Source organism: Pezoporus flaviventris, unplaced genomic scaffold (genome assembly GCF_033815535.1).
Source record: "Pezoporus flaviventris isolate CSIRO_AGI_PZ_B2104156 unplaced genomic scaffold, CSIRO_AGI_Pfla_v1 ptg000013l, whole genome shotgun sequence".
In the NCBI taxonomy this organism is placed as follows: Eukaryota; Metazoa; Chordata; class Aves; order Psittaciformes; family Psittacidae; genus Pezoporus; species Pezoporus flaviventris.
The window spans coordinates 28,268,341-28,294,574 of NW_026892561.1; the positions used below are offsets into that span (position 1 = coordinate 28,268,341).

The following is a 26,234-nucleotide window of genomic DNA, read 5'->3' on the forward strand; positions in this document are numbered from 1 at the left end:
TAAGAGCCTTGTGCATACCTGTTACACTATGATATACTTACACTACAACATATTTCACCCTGTATGAACTGAAATACAGTGAAAGAATTAAATATATATCTGCCTGCCTATTTTTATGCTGAGAAAATATTATATTTTTATCTGTCACCTGTATTCTGACTGTGGAATAATAGTGGTTGAAAAAAATACTACAACAGACTTATGGCCATATAATTTCTTCTATGAATTAGCATAAGCAAATGTCCTTTAGAGATCCTGCAGTGAACACTCTCCCATAAAGACTCCATATTCAACTACTGCTGGTTTACTGAGTACGAAAGCATTAGTGAAAAAATATCAAATTCTCCTACCTAAAACTATGCCTAGTATATGCTCCTTCTTACCATTCAGTTCACACCTTTGATTTGGCCTTCTAAGATATATGGCTTAGATCTTCAGAAGTGCTGAGTGACCATCAGTTACACTAATGTGCTTGAGGTACAGCAGATTGTCTCATGAATAGTACTTTGAAAAGTTATGAAAACAAACTGAATAAATCTGAGGGAGACATATTATTCTCTGAGAAGTTTATTAACAAATACATGATATTTCAAAAGTCACAAGAGAGATTAGAATGACTTTTTCTTGTATGAGAAATAATTTTTTAAAGAAATAGTAAAATATTCATTATACAGCTACAGCTTCAATCCTGGACCTTTAAAGGGAAAAACTTCAAACAAACAACAAAAAACTCCCAACAACAAACCAAAATCAAAACCAACCAAAGAAAAAAACCCACCACCACCAGCACCAAAAAAAAAAAACAAACCAACTAAAAACCCCAACCAAACTAAAAACCATCCCACCCCAAATAAAACCAACAAAATCCACCCAAACAAACAAAAAAACTCAAACAACAAACTGCACAAAGAAAGTGCTGACTCAAAGCTGGAACTAAAGATGAAACTTTACTTAAATGGAAGTAAATGTAAGAAACTACTCACATATTTTTCTTAAACTGTATTTTTCCAAACCAATCTCCATGCTACTAAGACATAAGTAGCAATGGAACATATGTAATAAAATATTCTGTTTCTCTAAGTATCTGCATGTTGACACAATACAGAAATACTAATAATTATCACCCACTATACTAACATTTGCCAATTTGTTGAATGGCATTGGACAGCATACCTAGTTTCAAATTTTAGTACTTTAATATCTCTGAAAGCATTATTTGGATGGCTTGTTAAAAACTGTGCTCAAAAATAGCAATGCAGATGAGTTCTAGAGATGGAAATTTCACTTCAAGTGCTTCATTTTACCATATTTGAGTGCAGCCTGATTGACCTCTCAGAACACTGAAAAATAAGTTAAAATATGAGCCAATCAGGCTGAACTAAAAGCACCGATTAAAAACCCCAAACCCCAACCTTTCTAATGCAGCATTCAATATATATAGAGAGACTGGAGCGGAGAGAAACAGTAATAGTGTACATTAAGAAGGCTAATGTTTTCCATTTAAAGAAATTTAAAAAAAAATTATGTCCGGAATTATTTTCAGCTTGGTTCCAACACAGTATATAGAATCATAGAATAGTTAGGGTTGGAAAGGACCTTAAGATCATCAAGTTCCAACCCCCCTGCCATGGGCAGGGACACCTCACACTAAACCGTATCACTCAAGGCCTCGTCCAACCTGGTTTTGCAGGGACAGAGCATTCACAACCTCCCTGGGCAACCTATTCCAGTGCCTCACCACCCTAACAGGAAACTAAAACTGAGTAAAAAAAAAAAAAACCAAAACAACAAGCTACCACCATCAACAACCCCCCACCTTTCTCATTCATTTGCATAGCAAACCTGAAAGCAATAGTACCTCAGCATTTCTTAGCCAAGTCAAGGTTTTTATCACTAGGCAGTGACAATTTTTTATTTTTTTTAAGTAAAACTGAGTAATCTGAATTCAAGCATTTGACCTAATAGCACTTCCTGTCAGGAAGGTGCTGTGGCACAAGCTGCAAAATATTTGGAGACAGCTACATGACTAAAGAAGGAAATAATTTATATAAATGAAGCAAATGCGATCCTAAAACATTAGGAAGCTCATCCAATCAAAAAAAAGAAGTTGAATTCTATATTAACCAACTTAAATCTGGGATGTTGGATATATGCACGCTGCTTTCAGGTCAATAACAGATCTGATGCAGAAAATAGTTTGCAAACCATTCCAAACAAGAAATGAACTTGAGAAAATATGGGCCAGAAAAAAAATACATGAACAGAAAAGATTTAGTTCAGGAAATTTCATTCAACATCAATAAACCATTTACAGAATGAAACATTTTGCAAAATTTTCAACATTATAACTGAATGTGAAATACACCATAGTGTAAACATTAATGCATAGTACATTAACAACTTGCACTATGCAATTTAAACTGATTCCAACTGCTATTTCTGAAGCACTTTTAAGATTAACAAGTAAACTTAATGCCCAATGTTTTAAGAGTGCCCAAATGTAGAATAAAAGACTAAGAATTCATACCTCTTTAGTCAGTTGCCATGAGATCTGGATTAAATTCTCTCTTTTACTTAATCTGTGACTTTGTCAAGTCCTATTCACCTCCCCATACTTCACTCCATTGTTAGTAAAAAAGGGATAATTTTTGTTTTTCCTTACTGCTAGTCTATCTTGTCTCTTGCTATATAATTTTCAAAAGAACAAAGGCCAATCAGGGAACCTTCTTTAACTGAAAGCCAGTTAAGTTGAACACTTTTCTTTACCTATATCTTTGAAAATCTTCATGTTATTACTGCTGTATGATCATACTCAGAATTTGTACTAATTTGAAACTATTATAACATCATCAATACTAAATTATTATGTTTGTCTTAAAAGTAAATACTTTGATGAAGGAGACCAAGATAGCCTTAAAATGTCAATGTATGACGCCAAAGCAATGATCCAGAGGATGCTCTGGCTAATTAACAAGCTCTACTCTCAGACTTGGAATGATAATAATGACAAGGATTTAATGAAATTCTAAAAGACCCTTATTGGGCTTGTGCTCCATAGGAAATGGGGGGGTAAGAAACAAGATGTGTCTAAGAAGAAATTCATAAAGATCTCAGTTCGTACAGTTAGAAATACTGATACTTGCAAATATCTTATGGGTCAACACAAGTAATCATGTCGATGCAGTTGATGCAGCTAGTTCAATTCAAAGGAGGGATATCTGAGCTGGCATATCTCACAGAGAAGTGAGGGCCTGTCACTGCTCTGTTCAGCCAGAAACACGTCCCTGTTATTGCAAGAAAGCACTTGCTAATAGTTGCCATCAAGTCAGACGTAGTGCAATTCCTCCAGTACATAACAACATGGATGTGATGAACTACTCTACCATAGGTTTTCAGGATTTTCAGAAGAATCCTAGGATTTGTGTTCATGCTGTCTGAGATTCAGAGACTACTTAAATATTCCTGTGTTTTGCTTGTTAGTCCTTCAGAAAAATTACAATATTTGTAGGGTTTTTTACTCAATGACAGTGGTATTCAGTTAACTTACCTCAGTACTTAATTACCAGGAGCCTTTTAAATAAAATAAAATAAAGTTGTGTTTTTTTAAATCACATTATAAACAAACCAAAAAAAAAAAAAAAAAAAAAAAAAAGCCTGCCAACTCTGCTGGAAAATCAGTAGTGACATAATAACCTCAAATCTCTCATCTTTTACCCCACTTTTACACTTGTGTGGCTGCATAAGTCCTCATATAATTCCTCTCAGTGTACATTAACTTACAGGAAATCAGAATAAGGACCAAAATATTTACACTAAAGCCCAAGGAAATGTGTTCTTCGCGGAGCACAAACACACTGTCCCAGTTAAAAGTCATGTATGAGCTCTCCTCCTTTCACATAGTGTAACAGCTCTTTTTAAAAGGTCATAGGTAGGCTTTAAGTTATCAGAATTTTTTGCCTTGAGCTACAGCATTACTATAAGCAGTGCTGCACAAGTATCCAATGCTAAATCTTCATGGCAGAATGCTGCATAGTAGTTGTGTCTGCTTTCATGGGGAAGTACAGGATGTCAGAAAGAAGAAATGATAAGCTATGATTATTTACCACTTTCTTTTAAAAGAGGGATTAAATACTAGAACATCAAGCTCAGGTGTCAGCAAGCCTACAATCTACTTCCAGAATAGGCTCCAGGGAGATGTTATAGCAGTCTTTCAGTACCTAAAGGGGACCTACAAGAAATCTGGAGAGTGGCCTTTTCCAATGGTGTGTAGTGACAAAACAAGGGGGAATAGCTTTAAGGTGAAAAAGGGAAGATTTAGATTAGGTATTAGGAAAAAAATTCTTCACTGTGAGGATGCTGAGATACTGTAACACCTTTTGGTTGAAGAGAAACTGTGGCTGCCCCATTTGCGGAAGTGTTCAAGGCCAGGTTGAGGGCGCCTTGAGCAACATGGTCTAGTGGAAGGTGTCCCTGGCCTTGGCAGGGGGGTTGGAAATAGATGACTGTTAAGATCCCTTCCAAACTTCACCATTCCATGATTCCATAAAACAAATGGATTTTTTTCATCATTCACAAGATAAGTAGCGTCACCTGTCTATCCAGGTTTTGATGAGCGGGACCAGATGCCTTCAGTAGCTCTGTCACCACAAACATAATGCTCTTTCCATGGAGAATACAAGCCATAATTTTTACAGCTGACGGAGAAAACTCCATCATCCTTACAGGGAAATAAATTAGAAGTCAAGACCCAGTTCTTTTCTGTCTATACTGGTGTATCAGGAAAAACATACTTAAATCACTAGGGTTACAACATTTCATTTTTATAGAAATATAAGTGAAACTAGAATTCCATTCTTAGTCTCTTCTCCATTATCAGAACAGTGAGATTGAAAAAACCCACAAATGCAAACACAAAGCCATTTTGCAGAATAAGTGAAATATGTCACAGCACTGTAAAACTAACATCTAGGGACTAACATTTTTTAAAAGATCTAAGGAGACTCAAAAGGAAAATGGAGATTTAAACATGAATGAGAATTAAGAAAAATGTTTTATAAAAGAAATTCAGATAAAGAGAGAAGGCATTTGGAAGAGACATGCTGTTCCCAGATTAATTTAGCTTAGTTTATTAAAATGAATTTGGTTCCAGGTTCACTCACTAGTTAGCTGCTTTGGTTTACAAAGGTATATTCCAAATACCCTTTACTCTGAAGATGCATTATCCTCACTGGATAACCAGCCAGGATACCATTTTGCCCCATGCACCTCAATTGGCAAGGATTTAACAGATTTCACTTGCTAGTCTGAGACATACCAATTAATGCTAAACACTGAATTTCATATTAAATTTAAGGAAGATGTGTCAATTTTCTGAAGCTGATATTCAGTGTTTAAAGTATGTAATTTTCTTTTGTGCATAATGATAACTTTTGTTCAATATGTAACAAATTTGTTGCAAAAAAGAATAAAGATCACTAGTGAACGAAAGATTAATCTTTAACTGGGATGACTTCAGTAGATGAAAAATAACTTCCAAATGGTACTGTGATAGAAGACAAGCAGAGATTATCTAAGAAAGTTGTAGAAGCCTGTAGACTGGAAGCTAAAACACATCAGAGAGACTTAGTTTTGCAGCACGATGAGGAACTGGATCACGTTACTGCTTGAAGTCCTTACAAGTTTTGGTTTTGTACCATCAAAGGTGCTTTACATAGTCATTAGTATGTACACTGTACATAATCACACTATTATGTGTAGAATCTGTAAAATAAAATTCTCATTGCCTTTATAGAAATAAGCCAAACAAAACCCAATAAACCAAACTACATTTTTGTGTTTCATTTACAACAATGATACATTTATTGAAAGGGAAGAAAAGATTTTATGTGCTTTTTCCCCTCCAATTCCCCAGAGCCCCAAAGAAGTATCCACTGAAATATAATTGGTTCCAAAGCACCCTCGATTCTGAACATTCAGTTCCATCTTAGCCTTGCAAGCGACTGCTTTACAAGCTTGTTTGAAGATATTTTGAAATAAGTTTTATGATCCTTTTGTGGTGTTTGAAGTTAATTAAATATTTTGTGTGAAAATTGCAAATAATTATTGCTACTTGCTTTAAATAAAAATCTAATCATTACACGAAGCTTAACAGCAAACAAAATGCAAAGAATGACATACATCATGCAAGACAGGTTTCAAGTAATTATACAATAACATATATAATCAGGGATCTATTCATGATAGAAAGTCCAGAAGTTAGCATCTCTCCTAAATATTAGAAGGTTCTTCAAAAAGATCCTAAACATTAAAGTCTTAAAATAGATGGCTACAAAACTGCTTTTGAAATCACCTTCAAAGCTCTGTAAAGAGACAAAGCTTTGAACTGTATGACCTTTTACCTGCCAAAAAAGCTATCTGCAGAAACTTCAGGAAAACCATTTCCGGCATTTTTTCTTTTCCTGACATCACAGATTATGAGCTGTAAATTTTTTCCCTAGTGTATTCAGTGAAGTCACATTCTGTGTAAAGACAGGAGCAGTAATACTATGGGAATTATGATTCTTTGACTCATTAACTAAAAGGGCATCTCAACTACTTTATTGATTAAAACCTCATTAATAATTTAGAAAATACAGAATTTTTTTCACCCATATTTGATCGGCTTGAAATTGCTTTTGAAATTTCCTTCCAGTTTACAAAGTGTCTTGATGACATCCATTCTTACCCCTATTTTGTAGTTTTTCAAACAGAACAAGACACCACCACTACAATCTTCTGGTGGAGAACAGATGAACATTGCATGAAAAATGAATGAACAGGGATTCCCTACAATAGTTTCAGTTAATGGTTGTGATTATTCAAGCTATGACAGCTTTAAATGCATATGAAATGTTTTTCCCCACTTCTTCCACAGCTTTGAATCAGTATATGCTATTCTCATTTTATTTTGCATGTTCATACATAGTTTAACCATCACAAACTTTTGGATCTGAAGAATTCATCAAAGGCTTTTACTAAGTTCTTGCCAAGAAAGATGCCTAAACACGAGTTTTCTAATTTTCTTCCCTCTTTTGGATGACTATCACAGAAGTGGTCAGGTGGGTTATATTGTTTGTTTGTTTGTACTTTTTTTCTTCCCAAATTTAGGAATTTATTATATAGTTATGCCTATAGAATAGGCACAGAAATTCAAATAATAGTTTTAAAAGAATCCGGTTTATGCTTTCATGTAAAGGAAATGTAACTGCACCAACACTGAAATTAAAAGGACACTTTGGGTGACAAATTTACAAAGTTAAAAGTTAAAGACAACCCTGGGTAGTAAAAGACAGGCATGTTATCAAAACAAATCAATCACTAGAATTTTAAGGTGATTTCCAAACCATTCAAATTATAACTTTGCTAATTAAATCTATTTTGACTATATATCCATCTAAGATATAAGTGAGTGATAAAAAACTAAACAAAGCCAGCTAATTATGAGTTCAGAAAGTCATGGCCGCTAAACTGACTCATGCATTGCAACAAATTTGCTGAGCATGTGTGATGACAACTTCAGGATATACAGGTAAATCTGAACACTAAAACACATGAGAATCCTCTATGCATGCATGGCAAGGGTGCATGGTAGAAAAGAGCTTCCAACCTGAAAATCCACTAGTATGAGCAGAATGGCATACTGTTTACTTCACCCATTTCCCAGTGGGACTCAGGTCAAGGCTTTCCAAAGCAGTTACTGTCTTCGTAGACTACAGATATAATTTTACTCTTTCTGGAAAAAAGAGCTTAAGAACAAAAAAAAAAACCACCTTCCCATATATTTCTACAAATCTAGTTTTCTGCCCAGTCCTCAATGATCTGTGTTTATGTAGAAAATTTTAAATATCTAAACCAGTTAATCTATCATCTTTCATAAGAACTAGAAGTTTATTTTTGAACTCTCCACATAGTATGAAAGGTTTTCTATCACTAAGAAAATGTCTTTCTATTAACATGAAAAAAGTTAGTTCTAAAGGGAAATAACTAGGGGCAGTAAGATGAAATTAAACAAACCAATATTTAGACAGAACTAAAGTCGATTTTTCTAATACGGTATGGATAAAGTCTCTGGAAGGAAAAAACCAATTCTATAACATACTACAGCTTATTACATTGGACAGTTTTAATTCAATTGGACAATAGAAGCCTAGAACCACAATCCATTCTACAGCAGGTAAGGAATTACTTAAAACTCCCTTACTTCAGCACCACATTTAAAGATAGGAAAATGTCCAGATTTCTTCAATTTAATCTGCAATAGCTATCAAAGTTGACATTTAAATTTCAAAACAACAACAAACCCCCTGAAATTATACATCATGTATGCTTTTAGCAGAAAAATTTAATATTTTAATTTCTTAATGATAGGGACGGACCTGGAAGCAAAAAGCTTGATTTACTAGAAACAAAGGACTTTCAGCAGATAATCGGTAATATTCATAGCATAAAACTAGTCCATTTGCATTCTTCCTTGCTAACAAGCTTTTTTTCCCTACGGTTAAAAGCAAGAGTATTTTCATAACATCAAAATGTATGAGTAGGTTTAAATGATTAACCACTGTCTAGATTGGTATTTATCTATTAAAATTGTTTAATTTAGAGGAAAAGTGAAAAAGTATTCAACAGTGGACAAAGCAATGTTTTGTCCAAATAAGTGCATTGTTAGCAGATGGAAAGGACCTGGTGTAACCTGAAAATCATATTCATCATTAAATGAAACTTTGCTTTTCACACTGGAGAAGTAGCATCTTAATGAATTACTGTCTATATTAACAGCACCCTTTTAACGTAGTTATGAATTCCTGAGACAAGTGTTCACAGCATAAATTTCTGATTCTCAAGAGGTTTATTTATTTTCAACACAAATATAAAAAGTAACACTCCATTATAACACTAATGGCAGTAACAGGTAAAGCCTGAAAATTCATGGAAAAACTATAATCTTCTGTTACACGGCATACAACAAGCAACTCAATATTTTAATGTTCTTTTCTTCTTTACATCCTACCGATACATGATGCTTGTAGATCCATTCTTAAATACTGAAGGTAAAACAAAATAAATGAGTAACACATATAAGCTGGAAGAAAATCAATGCTGACATTAATGTAAGATTATTTTTTTAAATCAAGAAATAATAGTAACAAGCATCTATAAAGAAGTTTATCTTCAATTCTACTTCAAAAAGAAAAAGTAATTTTCTGTTAATAATACCACCTTTAAATGTAAAGATGTTTTAAGCCTTTTACTCCATTAATAGAAATAAATAAAGCTAAATAGCATGGAACAATACTTGGTACAGTTACTTTTAACACTCACTATTTGATAGCTTTAAATGCCTTTTTCCATAGGAGACAGGAGCAATAAGTTTTCTTGGGTCAGCAACAACAGCAGACCTGGAGTCTGATCAGTAGCGGTCATACAATTACTTAAAGGAAAACAGCAATGAATTTATGTTTCATAATAACTTTTTTTACTTGTGAAATGTTAATTATAGAACAATTCATTAAAGGCCTTATTTACAGAGAATGAATGCTAGCAAACAAACAAGCCCAATTTACCAATGACACCCTGCCAACAAATAGTGACTCATTAACTGAGAAAATTAAAAATCATTTTCCTTAGAAAACAATAATAGGCAAAAATATAATTTGGCATTATTTCCTTCTTATTAATGTGGACACTAATTAGCATAGCTATATAAAAAAGATTTGAATTAAATGTCAAGGTCTCAGAATTGTCTGAATTCTTCTTTGCTTAATTAATCCAAATATTTAAATTAGGTTCTTCATGTAATTTGATGTTTCAACCAGAACCCACTGAATTCTACTCATAGGCACATAAAATTATTATTTGAATATGGCTTATGTAGCTTGCTTTTGAAACCTGCAACTAAAATAAAGATGTAATCTCTTTACATAAAATATCTTTAAGTCATGTTTTGTTAATTAGCCAAGCACTTATCCTGTGCTCTAACTGAGCACCAGATCTCACATAGTAGACAGCTCATTAGGTTTGTGATTTTTCTTTTTACTTACACGTCTAGAATATTAACAGAAACTAAGTTTCATTTAAAAAAAACTTCCTAGTTTTCTCATAGTTTCCAGAAATTAAGGAAATAAAGTGTTTTGGAAGCTGCACTGGTTAGTGACTGTCCAAAATTTTATTTTAGAAAAGCCGTATATTAATAGCACAGAAAGTAAATACAGTTGCATGCATCTGCCTATCTCAGTTTGTGATTTCTCCACATCTCTCTTTAAGCGATGGTCCTTGCAGCATTTGTGGAGTGCTACACATTTAGTGCGATTTTTACTTTTCTTTCAGAGGACAAACTACAGGGTTTTTTTTTTCCCCAGAATACTGACACTTAACCTTTTCAGGCTTTTGTAACAAGTATTAATTGTTACAAAACAACATTCTTCCTCTGTTTTACTGAGAAGTGCCCACAATTTTAGCACAACAATGAGCATTGAACCCAACTCTGTCCTCGGTGCAAATAGTGAGCAGATCTTAGTCTCCCCTTCCTCAGGAGTGTTACAACACTGGAAAAAAAGAATTCAAGCTGGTCTTTTTTATCATGATCTAAAAATGAGTGTATGACTTTTATCACTGAATACAAAGGTACAGTGCAGTATCTTCCATGTATCCATAAATTATGGAAAGTTTCTGTCTAACTAAACAAGACTGGTTATTTTCTCTTCTCATTTTTTATTTATTAGAAATTCTCATTTCACCTTCTTTTATTTTAGCAAACCTCATTTTAAAGAATTATTCTTACAAATTCAAATGATCCTTGTGTCTCACTAGACTTTTTAAGCACTTCTTTGCTACCTGCATCTGTTAACAAGAATCTCATGTGAATGGACTCACATTTTCTTCAAGATGAGATGAGCTCCAGAAAGTGACATCTTACCCTTGATAATAATTTTGAGGTAATCTGTAATTACACTGTTTTCTTGTCAGGTGCTGGAAGTAGAATCAATATTCTTTATAAGTAGATCCGTCTTCCAGAGAAAATCTCCTAGACACGTGGCAAACTGGGAGTATCCTTGGGAACAAAAAAAGATCTGTGCTTGGCTGTTCCATCACTGTCAATTCAGACGTATTCAGAAATCTAACCAGCATTTGGAAGCAGTAATTCCTTCAAATATTTTTAACGTCACAAACTGCATGACTGTTGCATTAATTACAAATAATATTATCCTACAAAAACCCCAACAAACTATACAGATTATCTCACACTCACTTTGTCCTTTTTAGATGGGGCTTCAAACAGTAAACAATGGATGCAATCTCAACAACAAAGCCTTAGCCACTAAAGAATCAGAGAAGAAATGAAGAGTGTTTACTGAATAAAAAAAAGATGGAGTTCTAGTCATGTTTTACTGACTGTAAACTAATTAACTGGGGCAAGGCAGGACATCTAAGAGATGCTGTATCTATACTACCGGACAAGATGCATTTGCTATCACAACAAGAATTACAAAATATTACATCACACTCAAATGGAACACCTAAATAAAGCAGAAGTGAAAAAGAGATTTCCTTTGCTGTCTTTCCAAAATAGAGGGCCTGACTTCAACACTTGTGCTAATGTGGCACTAATTAGAATAAAAGAATCAAATCTTAAGAAAGTGATAACCAGATAATCATGAAAGTGTTTGTTGCACAGCTCCAGACAGCTTACAGTTTTCAGATCACTGCAATGAATCATAATGTGAAGTCAAAGAAACAAAATGAGAAAAAAAAAAAAATAGTTCAAGGACCTAATGTAATAAATTTATTCCTTTAAATGGTAAATACCTTTTTTCACAAGGAAAGGACTGCAAATACTAATAGGTTAGGAAAGGATAGCAACCTATCAGAGTAGTATTTTTTTTTAAATACAGAACCTAATAATAAAATTTTAATTGACATAACCATAGCACCTGTAAACTCACATATATGAAACACTATAGATATTTTTTCACGAATTAAACCCTGAAAATAAATGATTTTGCATTGCATTTGCCACAATACTTACAGAATAAACTACTTTCCAGATCCTTTCCATGATGAAATTACCACCTAATCACTGGACAGAAGTGGTTAAAACATTGCTTAGAAGCAATTTGACTGGTACCATTTTACTAAATTATTTGGACAACAACTGCCAAGCAAGATCAATCTTAAACTCCATTTGATTCAAGATGCTACTTTGAGCAGTGTTTAGTACTGAATGCTTAAGAGGTAAATGAAAGAAACATCAGAAAACCTAATGAGTATTAGCTTGGAAAATCTATGTAAAAAATGTCTATAAAGCACACTTTATGAAAACAAAATTGAAATCCATTTTATGCACACCACTTCAAACTGTTATCTTTTAGTATGTACCTTAAATTATTTTCAATTTATTTTAAATATTAATAAATTCAGCAACCTCAGAAACCGCAATAAGGTAATTAGTTTAAATTAGTTTAGACCAGCCTAACTAATTACAGAATATTCTGACTGTAGACTAGTTACAAAGGCTTAGCTGAGCACTGAACCTGACATAATTTAGATAGTATTTAGTGTAGTAAGAGTAATACTCTCTCTGTGCATCTTTTTACATCTGCTATACATACAGGCTTAAATGCAAATTGACAAACAGAATGGAAAGATCAGATTAGGAAGAGAAAAATGTGCTTTGTGCTGAGGATTAAAAAATGTTACTTTAAAGCTGACAAAAGGTGAAAAAGTTGTAGGACATGCAAGTATGTAGAGACTTCGTTGAGCTGTTGAAATAAGTTATCCTTTCCAAACTCTTAATGCACCCGATAATTTTTTATATAAAATTCAATATGCTGATTAAGTAAAAATAGTTCATATGTATTTGTGAGTTTAAAATGCTTAACAAGAACAAACTCCGCCTACAGTTATCTATACCCAATTGGCATCAAAGGGGTTAACCGTGTAGTCTAATAAACAACATGTGAAAGACAATATTTTATTTCTAACCTCTGCTGCCAGTTGCTGAAGAGAAGGAGATGCAACAGGATGTAAAGTTGAGTTGCCTGTGACTGGATTATGGAGGCTAAGGTAAGCAACAACATTTCTTTGAAGAACTCTCTTAAAATCCTACAACAAAAGCAGAGCAATGGTTATTACTATGCATCATTATAATTAAGACTTGTTTTGTTCTTTCAGCTCCTTTTAGGGAAAAACTGAACCCTACGCTTTTGTACTCTGTTATTGCCTAAGTATTACTTAACTACTACTTCTTACAATATACTGTTAAGGACTTCAAAGGACATCTTAATGTTATTTCTCTGTTATAGTGTAAGATAGAATTCCATTTCACACATCATCCTAACAGAACGCAAATATGCCTGGGAGGAATTAAAAATGACTACATGTGTAAGGCCAAAACTGAAAACATTACATACTGTGAAACAACATGATGACCTTTTAAACTTCTGCCAAACAGAAGACAAACTTCGTAAGTAATCATTACCAACAGTTAAATGTACTCAGTTTTAGAGAACAAATTCAGATCTGAAGTGCATAACTTTCCCAGTGTTTTCATTTTAGTACTTTTTTAGACTACAAAAATAGCATTTACAAACTGTTTCAATTATTATCTCTTTTTAAAAAAGATTCTCTTTGCCTTCTCAGTAATGGGTTACTCTTTGCGTTAAGCATCTCTTTATATTGAACAGAAGGGGTGTAATGCAATTACATCTGATGTAAAGCTGACTTGAAGTGGAACTAAACAAATTTTGCTTCCAGCCTGGATCTTTTCAATTTGATTTTTTCACCCCTCTTGTTTTTGAAGAATAATCATGTTGGAAGTATGAAACTTCAATGAGAGCTAGCTGCTTCTCACGCATGCTAAAAAGCAATTAACTCTTCATTTTATCTACTGTTTTAATTCAGCAGCCATGAACCTCTCTGCTAGCTATTCCTTTAATTTATTAACTTGTGTCCACTGTATGATCAACAGCACTGATTTTCTTTCAGTAAGCTGGTTTCTATTCTGCTGAAAGAAAGAGCTCAAGGAATTGTCTGTGTCAGATTGTATCTAACTCCTTAGCACAAATATTTGGAAAGTGAATCAGCACAAGCCATGGAGATACTGCAATGCTTATGCGATTAATGCAAACCATAGTACAGTTCTCTCCATTAAGTGCGGTCTTGATTCAATTCTCCCCACACTATCATTATCTACTGCCACACTTTTAATTGATAAGCCTATCAATTAAAAGTTAGTAACTGTTGAACCCCCAAGAAGCAGAAAAAGCCCTCTAAGCTATTCTTGTGCCTAGGTATTTTTCTGAGGTTTCCCCTCTCTCTCCTCCAAACTTTGGCAATGCCCTTTATTACAGTCCTCTGCTGAATTAGGGAGGGGAACAGTTCCCAAAGGCTGTAAAAGCAACGTGGACAGCTATAGAAACATGCAGTCTCGTTATCACATGCTCCATTCCACAGGAACTGCCTCTACAGATTTTTTCACTGCATTTGCTCTGGAGTTCATGAAGGTTCAGAGACAGACGTCACATGCTAGTTAATGAACCATAATTTCTATGCGGCGATTTTGTCATGTTTTTATGCTTTCAACAAAAGTAATCATTACTGCAATAAGTCTTTCTAAAGCTATTTTACCTCTGCCCATTCATATGAACCAATGTTCCCAAATAACGTTCCTCCCCATGAGCAAAAAACAATGGTCCGGTCAGGTCTCCAGCCTTTCTTAACCTTCAGTGTCAAGGCTTGTATAAATGCTGTGATGATAGCAGTGCTACTGGCCCATTCTTGTCCACTGTAAATATTCAAACTGTTGTGATGACTACCAATGATGACGTATCTATCTGAAATGTGAAAAAAGGGACAGACAGAGAATCTTATTTCTTCTGGATATTAGCATTAAAAGGATTTTTAGAAAGCCTAAAAGATTAACTGTATTAGTCTGTAATGTCATTAATACAACACAATGCTGTAAAAAAAAATATATGATCATATGCAAGACAATCATACACTATAAATAGATAAAACTGTGAATACTAGTTAAAAATATACTAGTAATTTTCCTAATTTAAACCCTGTGTCCTTGCCCTCATTGTTGCTTATTATTCTCCCTTCTTATAAATCTGATATATATCATTTTTACAGCCAGGACTTCTTCATATAAGAAAGTCCCAAGCTCACATTAGAGTGTTACAAAAAAATCACAAATGAATAAGCAGGAAACTCTATCTTCAATACATATTAGCATCCAAAAAAGAAAAGAAAAGGTGTGGCAGTACAATGAGAAACATAGAGAAAATACACAAAGTATTAGTACTCCCTCACCTGGAAGACAGTGTTCAGTGCTCACCACCCTATCTCAAAAAAGACATTGCAGAAACAGCAGTTGAGAAGCTGGTAACCAGAAGGGTTATATATCAGGACTTAGACTTCCATGTAAGGAGACACTGAAAAGACCTGGACTGCAGGTTTAGAGAGGAGACATGACAGAGGAATAGATATAATGAATGAAACAGAAACGATAAGTCAGACCTAGCAACTTTGATGATACTGGAGGTAACTATTTTATAAAGAGAAAAGCAAGAAGTTTCAACCTGAAATAAAGAACATGCCTATGGTTATCCAGAAAACAAACTCACATTTTTTTTTTTTTTTCAGAGAAATTAAATGAAAACTTCATCTCTTAAGGCATAATATATAATCCAAATACTACGTCACAAATGTAAAGAACCTCATTTTGTTCCAAAAGGATTATGAGCTATGAAACAATATGAATGACTAGTGTGACTAAGGCGCGTCAAGAAGTCAAAGCAGAGTTATACTGAATGCCTTATTAAAATATTGGATCTTCTGTGTGAGATGAATTCAAAACTGAAGCCTCTTTGAAGGCCTGCTTCCTGGTTGTGTTCTAATATTTACTAAAGTCTCTTTCTGATCCAGATCTAGACTTATAAGGGAGTTCTTTCCATATAACAGAAGAATAGTTATCAAGTGATGCCAGATGCACAAGAATCTCCAAGTGTCATTTGGGTTCCAAAAGTGCAAAAATTTTTAGTTTTCTTTCTTTATCCAAGGGGATTCATTCTTCACTGTTGTCAGCACACTGGAATGCAGCAACACATAGGTGGGAAAGGCCTGTGTTTTATATTTACTTATAAAATTCAGTATCTTCTCCCCAGTTTTTTTTTGCAGTGACTGCTGCCTAGAAAGAATGTTAACTGAACACTTATGAACACATTATTAGACCACTCTCAGTCAAACTGACCTTCTACTTTTGTTTACCAAAATTCATGGAAATGTTGTTTTATACGGCATAAAAATGCTTTATAAGCAGGGTATCTGTTAGGTACCGATAAAACAGCATCTTCACTTAACTGCTTGGGGGGTGAATAGGCATGTAAATGAAAATTTCTTTCTAAAAGCAGAAATGCAAAATATAAATCTAAGTGTACATAGAATCATAGAATAGTTAGGGTTGGAAACGACCTTAAGATCATCTAGTTCCAACCCCCCTGCCATGGGCAGGAACACCTCCCACTAAACCATGTCACCCAAGGCTCTGTCCAACCTGGTCTTGAACACCGCCAGGGATGGAGCATTCACAGCTCCCCTGGGCAACCCATTCCAGTGCCTCACCACCCTTACAGTAAAGAACTTCTTCCTTATATCGAAACTAAACTTCCCCTGTTTAAGTTTTAACCCGTTACCCCATGTCCTATCACTACAGTCCCTAAAGAAGAGTCCCTCCCCAGCATCGTTAAAGGCCCCCTTCAGATACTGGAATTTAATGTAACAAAATGCAATCTACAACATAGATTTTTGCAACCTGCGTGTTACATCATGAGATGTTTAATTACAGGTTGCACAGACAGTGAAAAGTCACGGGTTCTTCAACTTAATGTTAGAAATTGGGAACAGAAATTAATGGCCTTACAGGCTTCTAGGTTGTCAGAGGAAGTGCCACCAACATAGGGTGAGCAGACAGGATCAATGCTTGCCCCATATTTTAATCTCTGTTCAGTCTGCGAACAGTATACGTGAAAGGGAGTGGAAAGAGACTTTATGTAAAATAGTATAGGTCATTTTGATGAGAAAAAAGCTACAAGCAGCAATTTACTGTAGGAGATGCAAGCTGAATGAACAGGGGTAAAAAATAACAGCTGGTGCCTCCTTTGAAATTCTTTATCTTTGCACATCTCTCCCTTTTGAATAGAGGCAATACCCTGAAGCAAATGACTATAGGAAAGGCATAGAATAAAGGATGGTCATGCTTACAGAGACAGCAGCTGTCCTTTCTCATAATCATTTGCTGAAGCATGTGGAGAAAGAGATCACAAGGTAATAAAAGAGAAAGAAAGGACTAGAGAAAGAGAAAAAATATTCACCAGATACTTGTGAATGTGATAAGATGGGATAGTATTCAGGGTAGTGATGAGCTGGACATCAGGGATTTATCGTTAAAAAAGAGTGACTTCATACTGTCTTCTCATTTTCAACCACGTCCAACAGAGCTACAAAATCAGTGTTAAGTTTTTCAGGGTTTAAAAGGCTACCAACTATCATATTTCCTCTGCTTTTAATATCTTGGTTGCATTTCGGATGCTCAAATGTCAAATTAGATCACTATTACACAGATGTGTTTGTGTTAGGAGACCTTTAAGCAAAAACCAAACAAATAAACAAAAATTCAAAATCCACCCTTGACAACGCTCTGCAGTCTTTAAGTGCTACAGATAAATTTTGCTTTTTTTCTGCATTTCTGGGAACATAAAGGTGACTGTTTCAGGTGCATGAAACTAGCAAAATCCGACTGAAATGACAGAGAATCAATGACAAGCAAACAACAAGTTCTCTAATCAATTGAGAAGGCATGGCTACAGTATCAACCAGGAAGAGTAGAGAAACAAAAGAAGGTTTAATATTGATCCCGTACATAATGTTCTCATTATGGATTAATTGCTTAACTCAGGCCTATATTAAAAGTCAGTTGCTATGGCCCTTGTTCAGCAAGACATTTATGGGATAAACTGTTGACACCTGGGAGTGCTATTGACTTCACTTCATTATATACCCTTTACTTTTTAAATTTAAGCAGATACTGACATACCTTTATGGTAACATCTTGTTAAGAATGCAATTATAAGATGAAAGATCCAGGCACAAAGAAGATAAAGAATTTATCAAACAGAAACTGAAGCCTTTTATTTGTCTTGCTTCTTTTCACAATTCAGTACATGGTATGTCTAAATATGGAAGTTCTTACCTTTCAAATTCCATGACTGCTATTTAGAACACACTAGCAATAGTAGACTCATAACTTCAAATTCATGAAGGAAATTAAATCCTTTATTGAAATTAAATTAACCATGCTAATTGTTTTCTATTTTGTTGGTTTTTTTTTGTTTGATTGCTTTGTTGTTTTTTTTTAAATGTTCTGGTGAAAAGCACAGCATTCAGCACACACAACACTAAGTCATTATTTCTCTAACAGGAATAAGCTTAAATCCTTCCCACCTCCTTTATTCCATCACTTAAACATGAAATGACTAGCCAGCCTCCTAAGGGACTCTAGATATATTTGCAACCTTTCTTCTGAACCTAATAAAAGAGCATTAATCAAGACAAATGTCATGATGTTTTGATGATGATGCCATCTGTACATTAGAAATTGGACTGGGTCTACAACCCTTTGCACTATGTAAATAGCCAGCAACAGTGCTCATTTGCGCTGCAGAAATCCTTCAACTTCTAGGCAAATTCACTTGCAGACAGAATAAGCTCAAAATTATCTTCTTTCCTATGATGGCCTGATTATCTTAGTATCTACATACAGTATCAAAGGAGGGATGAGATGTGTGGTTTATGCCACAGTTGCACTTAGAGTCTTGTTTAATTCATGGCTATACAGAACAGTAATTGTAATTCATAGACTTGTGTAAAACTAGCATAAGGCATGAATGTAACAAAACAAAGCTGCAGCAAGAGTGATTAAGAGCTTAGTCTCAGATTTTTGTACACTATAATCATATTTGATACTGGATCCTCAACTAAAAATCTAATCTAACTAAGCCAGAGATCATGCTGCTCTACACCTTAGTTTCAGTGAGACACTTGAATTTTGTAGGGATGTTCTAGACTTGAAGCATAGAGCTGTATTTCTCTCAAAATTCTGCCAACATCAGAAAAAAAAATCAAAATATTTTCTAAAGATGTATAGACAGCTTGCAAAATAATTCGAATAATGCAATAAAGTACACCCTAAAATTAAAATCACCAGTGTAGTTACCTGGTATAAAACACGGATACTCTCTACACCTGCTTTTTGTGTAAAAATATGCTTACTATATCTGCCTATAATATCTCCCTGAGCTCATTCTCTGTTTAACCCTTATGTTTTATTATAAATCAAACCACAACTGACTGTAACAAATGCTCTCTCCTTCCTCTGTATTAGCACATTACCCGTCAAAACAGAATCCTGATCCCAGCTATGACTTCCAGCCATCATGAAACAAATAATTGATACAAGTGCTAATGAGCTACTTACCGGGAAATACGGTCCCTTTTAAATATCCAATAACATTAGAAATTGTCTTGTAAGTTGTGACTGACTGAATATTCAGACTGATTATTTTTTTTCCTGTTAAAAGACAAAAAGAAAAAGAAAAACAGAATGTTAAACTTGTTTATCCTGCCAACTAATCTACAGGATGCAGATATAAATTCCCCACAAGTTAAAAAAACTAAACAAAACAAAAACTAAAACAACAAAAAAACAAAAAACCCACCCAACCAACAAAAAAATCACAAAGTAACAAAGAAGCCCCAACAAAACAAGTAAAAAAAAAGACATTCTCTTAGTCCCATTTTAGCAGTGGGGTTCAAAGCTGGAATCTCAAAAGAGATCTCTATTCCTTGAGTTAAAAGATCATTCAATTCACCAATAAATATTATTTCAGTCTTTACCTTGGTAGTTTTTTTTTTTCCCACCTAATTCTTCACCCAGGTCAATCTTTCAGTAACATTCACAAAATTATACGTGGTTTATGTTAAACTATTCTGAAGAAAACCCCCTATGTTAAATCAGATGGGAAAAGTTAGACCTTTGCATTACTTATCACTTTGATGGCATAGCATCTGGTTATACATTTCTGAACTTAAGGCAACAGAAGACAGGGTTTTGGTTTTTTTTGGTGTTTTTTTTTGTTTTGTTTTTTTTTTTCTTTTGTTTGTTTTTTTTTGGCTTAGCTGGTATCAGCTGAGGAAATGGAGCAAATACAAAGGCAGTAAAGTTCACAAACCTACTAAAACATACAGGACTTGCCAGTATTACTATGCCAGCTAAGACTGCAGTGCACGATAAAGCCACAGAGAAGTAAATGTCTGAGTCAAAATAGCTTAAGAAATTTAACTGTCCTTTGCTGAAAACCACTGTCATTCCCTCTGTGTCTCAGGTGGGTCACACTGACCATTCTAACTCCTGCAGTTTTTGTCAATGGAAACAAAACAACTAACTACAGGGAGCTGCAGATACCTTTAAAATGTTTCATTTGCATTATAATAGGCTGTATTGACATTCACCTCATCTGAAAGGTTATAAATTCTATGTGAGAAAAGTCAAAATGTCTTAAAGGGCTCAAACTTAAATGCTAGCAATTATATGACAATAACCACCCTGTCATCCCAGACCTTCAGTGAGGTTCTCTTACATCGAGTGCAGCACCACCCCCATGAGCCTGAATTCCTTCCATGTCCTTATCCCAACTGTCACAGACCAAAATTAAAATATTCCGTGGATCATTTTGTCTCTATCTCCCAGGCTATTATCCTCCCAAGGATGTATTTCTAACAGTTTGTTTCCTGGCTATGTTTCCCGAGATCATGAGGAATGTGCAAGTGAGAGCTTACTCCAACACGTAAAATAAAAACAAGACATCTCTATGAATACTTTTTTCAGGGTTCATTTGCTGGTACTTCATCTGAGAAATTTACTTTAAAATTCTCATAAAATAAAATCCAATATATTTTCATTCAGTAGTCTTCAGTGATAATTTGGAAAAAGCAAACTAACTGCTAGACTCTTTTTTTGTTAAAAAAAAGAAAGTCCTAGCAATATTTATTCTACTTTCTACTCAGATAAAACCTGTTATAAACAGATGTGCCCTGTACGTGACAACTCTGTTTTTATTAGAATGCAACAGTAAAGAAATTGCAGGTCAAGCACGATTAATTAAAAATAACTCACACCACATTTTGCAATAATCAGTCACAGCAAGTTTGTATTTTGATCCGTCATGCATATGTTGGGGTTTAAGTTATAATTAACTTCACTCTTCTGATGTAAGTTACTGCTACTAAACATATGATGATGAATTGTTTGTTCTATAAATCTCAATATTATTCTAGAGATTTTTAAGAAAGTACATCAGTAAGAAAAAAAAAATCAATCCAGAGAGTTCCCAGCACTGTACTGTCACCTATGCTCTCTTTTCAGTATTTTAAACCAATGTAAGAACAGCTCATACCATCCACGTTAATCAAGCAATTTAAATTTTATCTATACTATGCAAGTTACTTCTTGCTGCTATTTCTCACCTACAACCAATCTAGAGCCAATTTACTCTGATTAAAATAAGATTTTCAAGCCCAAACTGATTTCCTTTCCTTTTCTAACCCTACAACGTTTTAGATAGGTTTCTTTAGGCCCCATTTCAAACAAAAAGGACATACACCCTTTTGAAGACAAGTGACTTAACTGTTTTTCTTTAATCAACATCAGCTATCCAGTCTTCAGCTGATAAGAAAAAAATGGAAAATTAACTCCTGGCAATACACATATTCTGGAATCAGATATTGGAGTTAATAGTCGTGTAACACAGCAGTCAGCTTAAAGTGACTTGGGCTTAAAGGCTTAGTACACCAGATGAAAAGGTTGAAAGTACTCTTTGGAGTATGTAGCAGAAGTGAAACTTAATCGCCTTTAAACAGTTCTGACAACAAACCGCTCTTCCAAATGCTGTATTTTAAAGATTTTGACATCTTTCTTTTTTTTTCTGTATTCTCTGAAAATTAAGTAAACTTAGGTTAACATTATTTAGGTTACACTTTGAGTTTACATATTCTGAAGTAGAAGAAAAGTATTTATAGTCTGTATTATTTATCTATTTATTTCTTGACTTGGAAATTATAAACTGCCTCATACCAAATGACTACCTACTCCTCTCACAATTACATAGTTATTTTTGGAAATGCAGTTATTTCCCATTCAATTTGGACTTCCTATTCATTTAGAACTTCAAATGAACAAAAAACTACTTGCGGCCTGTAAAATGAATTATGTTTTATTTGGGGTTTTTTTTTCTTTTAACCTTATCCTAAGCTCATACCAGCATACAGGAATATAGACTTGAGTCTGATTTTCTAATATATTGGTTAAATTCTTGAATCCTGATCATACTAACCATCTATAATCAGACAGTTTTCTGAACATTCATTTCAGTGCTGTACTTTAAAAAGCATCACGGACTAAGGTTTAAAAACTGAACTCATTTGACAAGATTTTTGCTACTTATGAACAAAACTTTCCCTACATACCCATTTAACTCAAGTGTAGAAGTATCAAGTACTAACTAAATTCATGTATTTTGATAATGCAGTTCTTGTATCATAAACCCAGAAGTTATTTCAGAAGATTGCAGAAACAAGGTACATTGAATAACTTTAATTAATCCAGTTTTTAACGTGAATATAATTCCCACTGAAATAAACATAAACCACACCTGAATAAAAATACATCAGTTTGAAATCACAGTTAAAGTAAAACTTTCAAACATCAAATATCCACGGCCATGTTATGTGGGGGGCACTAATTCAACTGAGGTAGTCAGGATAACATTACATTCAACAGAGTTCTTGTTCCAGTCATTCAAAAACCTTACATCAAGTTCTAATAACTGCTAACTTTCTGAACACACACACACACACACACACACACACACTATCAAGCTTTTCAGACACCCTGAAAGCGAATCATTATTTTAATAATAAAACTATGGTTTTCTAAGTTATTTGCCCCAAGACCTGAGGCTTTAAAGTAATATCAAATACCACAGAGCACGATGATACAGAGAGAACTAACAGTGGAATGCAGAGACAGCATAGAGTATTTACATATTAAAAAAATAAATAATCAAATATGTCATGGATTTCTTATATTCTATTAGTGATACTGCACGGAGTAATATGGACTGGTACATAACATTTGGGATACCCTGTCAAATACACCAATACAAGTATACATTAAACATATAACAGCAGATTTTGCTGTCATTTGAAACAAATGCTTAATTTTCATCAGATGTTATCATTTAGAATGAGTACATTCCAACTGACTACTTCCATATTAGACTGCCTAGTTAATGGGCTTTTGAAATCTTACTGGTGTGGGAAAAATATATTTTATTTAGTTCTCAGTATTTCATCATGTCAATTCCAAATGAGTGCAAAACCTTATCTATCCATATTTTGCACCAGTTTTCAATTAAGTTCATAGGACTTTAAATGAAGACATGTAGCTGTCATAAGCATTTATATAACAATATAACTTGCATACCAAAAACCTACATGAAATGTAACTTTAAGGAGGCTCTAAACCAGGATGGCCTAATGAGATATAGAATAAATGTGTCACTCAATATCATAGTTATGAATTTTGAGAATGCTTCATATTGATTGTCTAGTTGAACTTCATCATCTCACGCTATTTTGAGAGATTCTTCATCTGCTTTACAGCAATCAAAAAAAAAGCATCACACACACAAAATAACAGCACAGAACAGAATTCTGAAAATACATCTTGCTCAGTTACAATTCTGGTAGAAAACTCGTGAGCCTTCAGGTAGTAGTAGAGAGAAGATACGTTAAAAAATGCTTCACACTGTTTATGCTTCATTTTTTTCATGAACTTTTATTTAAAAAGAGAAAGTACAGAATCTAAAGCAAGCTCAAAAGGAAAATCTGAGAGGATTAGTATAATTGTTTGTATTCGGTATGTCTGTATTACATCTGACTTCCCTACTTAACGTACTTCTTTGCAATGCCGGTAAGTAATATCTGAAGAACATCGTTATACTTCCACTGTTATGTGCAATTAATTCAAATTTTGTAGATATGATGTGCACTGCCACACAATATACTGTCATGTTTATTTCTTTTTTTTTTGGATTTACATTTAGCATAGTGCAAATACTTAGAAATCATGGAATTGTTTGCATATTGATAGCATAGTATATGATGGCACAGCCAGAGTTCATTAAATACAGTATTCTTTCTTCCCTCTGACAGCTAGCAAGCTACGATGGAGAAACACATATAACAACATCACAAGGCTGTAGCCTAATAGGAGGATATATATGTCCTTTATCTTTCCATGCCCTTCTTCTGACTGAGAAGAAGATAAGCGTGATTTGCACTACTGCAGCACTTGGCAGAGAACTTCGTCTTGGACGATGATCACATAATATGGAAACTAAAAGACTCTTCCAATTATTCCTTTCATATAACTAGATTCAAATTTCGTATGATCAGAGTTATCTATAAGACTCAGTATAATGACCACCTGATGCATGGAACAGTATAAAATACATGTTCAAAGTCTTACACAAAATTCTTATGCTAGAAGACTTCAGGAGCAGTCACTTCTGTTTATCTGTTCCACTCTCACCTGTTTTCGTAAAGAAGTGGATTTGCTTGCAGGCTATGATGAAGCTTGCATTGTAGTCATTAAGATTATTCACTACTGATCAGTAAAAGTCACAGCAAAAGTCATTAAGAGCTCATAAGGAATGGGGTCTTGTTCCGTATATGTTAACTTTACTGATATGTTCTGAAATAATATACTCTTTATGATCTTGTTCGATACAGACAACCTTTCTCGTCTTCTATCTTCTTGGATGCAATTAGTATGAGTATGAAAACTGACACTTAAAGAAGAGGAAAATTACACATATCTCATTAATATTTTTAACCACCAGACTTCCAGGCTATGAGGTTTTCCACTTAATACCAAAGAAGCAGCAAATGATCCTTCCCTGACAGTGTTCAACCTGACAGGATTCAAGGCCAGGTTGGACAGAGCCTTGGACAACATGGTCTAGCATGACGCTTCCCTGCCCATGGCAGGGGGCTGGAACTAGATGATCTTAAGGTCCTTTCCATCCCTAACTATTCTATGATTCTATGATTCTCTATGGTCATTAGTGATGAAAAATACTTTTTAAATTAAATTCCGATAGATTTACTTCACATACTCAAGAGATTCACTGAAAATGGATGACTTGCATGTGACTGAAATCCACCAACTGGCAGGTAACTTAAACAACAAAGAAAGTTTACTGCAACACAGCAGGACTTCCTTCATTTATGTTTATAGGCGTGCTTTAGATTTACATTAGTCTTCATAATGTTCTAGAAAATATCCTAGTAATATTCTGTAAAAAAAAAAAGCAAGCTTCGGAAGCCTACGGCTTCTCTACAGCATTTCACTCTTAACTTCCTTCTAATTGCCCATTTTGCGGAAAAAGTTCATGGGAGCACAGAATTTCAAATTAATGAAGATTATCAACGATGCACCACACTAAATAAAAAGCAAATCTAATTACTAACTTCAACTAACACAAAACTAATAACTAACTTCAATTCCCACTGTTCGCTTTGTAGGTTCTAAGCACTCATTATATCTCAGATGTTTCCCTCCTTATCCTCCTACCCCCTCTGTCACATTATGTCTCTTGAAAACTGCAAGGCTAAGGGAAAAAAGAGGCACTGTGAGAAAACTGTATATAAATGTTTAATCATTACTGATGAATCTGCTGTTCAGCTTTTTGAAACATACTGATGAGAGAATTAAGATCATTTTATTCTAATAAATTTTAAGCCAACCAATCATCTGAATTGCTCATTCACCTCTTTTGACAGATAAGTGATGAGTTCTACGTCAGAAGTGAAATCACTCTCTTAAGTTTGTGCAAATCAACGGGAAGACTGAAAATTCACCCTTCGCTGCTCTTATATGCATTGCTCTGTTCAGCATTTTCTCTTTAGTAGCTGTTGCTATTATTATTATTATTATTATTAGTTACACAAGATTTGTTATTAGAAGACCAGTCTTTTATCTCTTCCATTAAGGCTGCTACTGAACACTCTACACTGTA

General features: G+C 34.3%; 1 protein-coding gene across 14 annotated transcripts in view; it reads right to left on the reverse strand.

The window, feature by feature from the left end:
• The window catches only part of NAALADL2 (N-acetylated alpha-linked acidic dipeptidase like 2), a 494,729-nt gene that overhangs the window by 90,310 nt on the left and 378,185 nt on the right, over positions 1-26,234 (reverse strand). For all 14 annotated transcript variants that reach the window (XM_061452509.1, XM_061452508.1, XM_061452511.1 and 11 more), the window contains 3 exons: positions 19,571-19,663; positions 14,662-14,867; positions 13,018-13,137 (listed from right to left, as the gene is read on the reverse strand). In XM_061452509.1, coding sequence (XP_061308493.1) covers positions 13,018-13,137; positions 14,662-14,867; positions 19,571-19,663 — 419 coding nt within the window. The remainder of the gene's footprint in view (positions 1-13,017; positions 13,138-14,661; positions 14,868-19,570; positions 19,664-26,234) is intronic.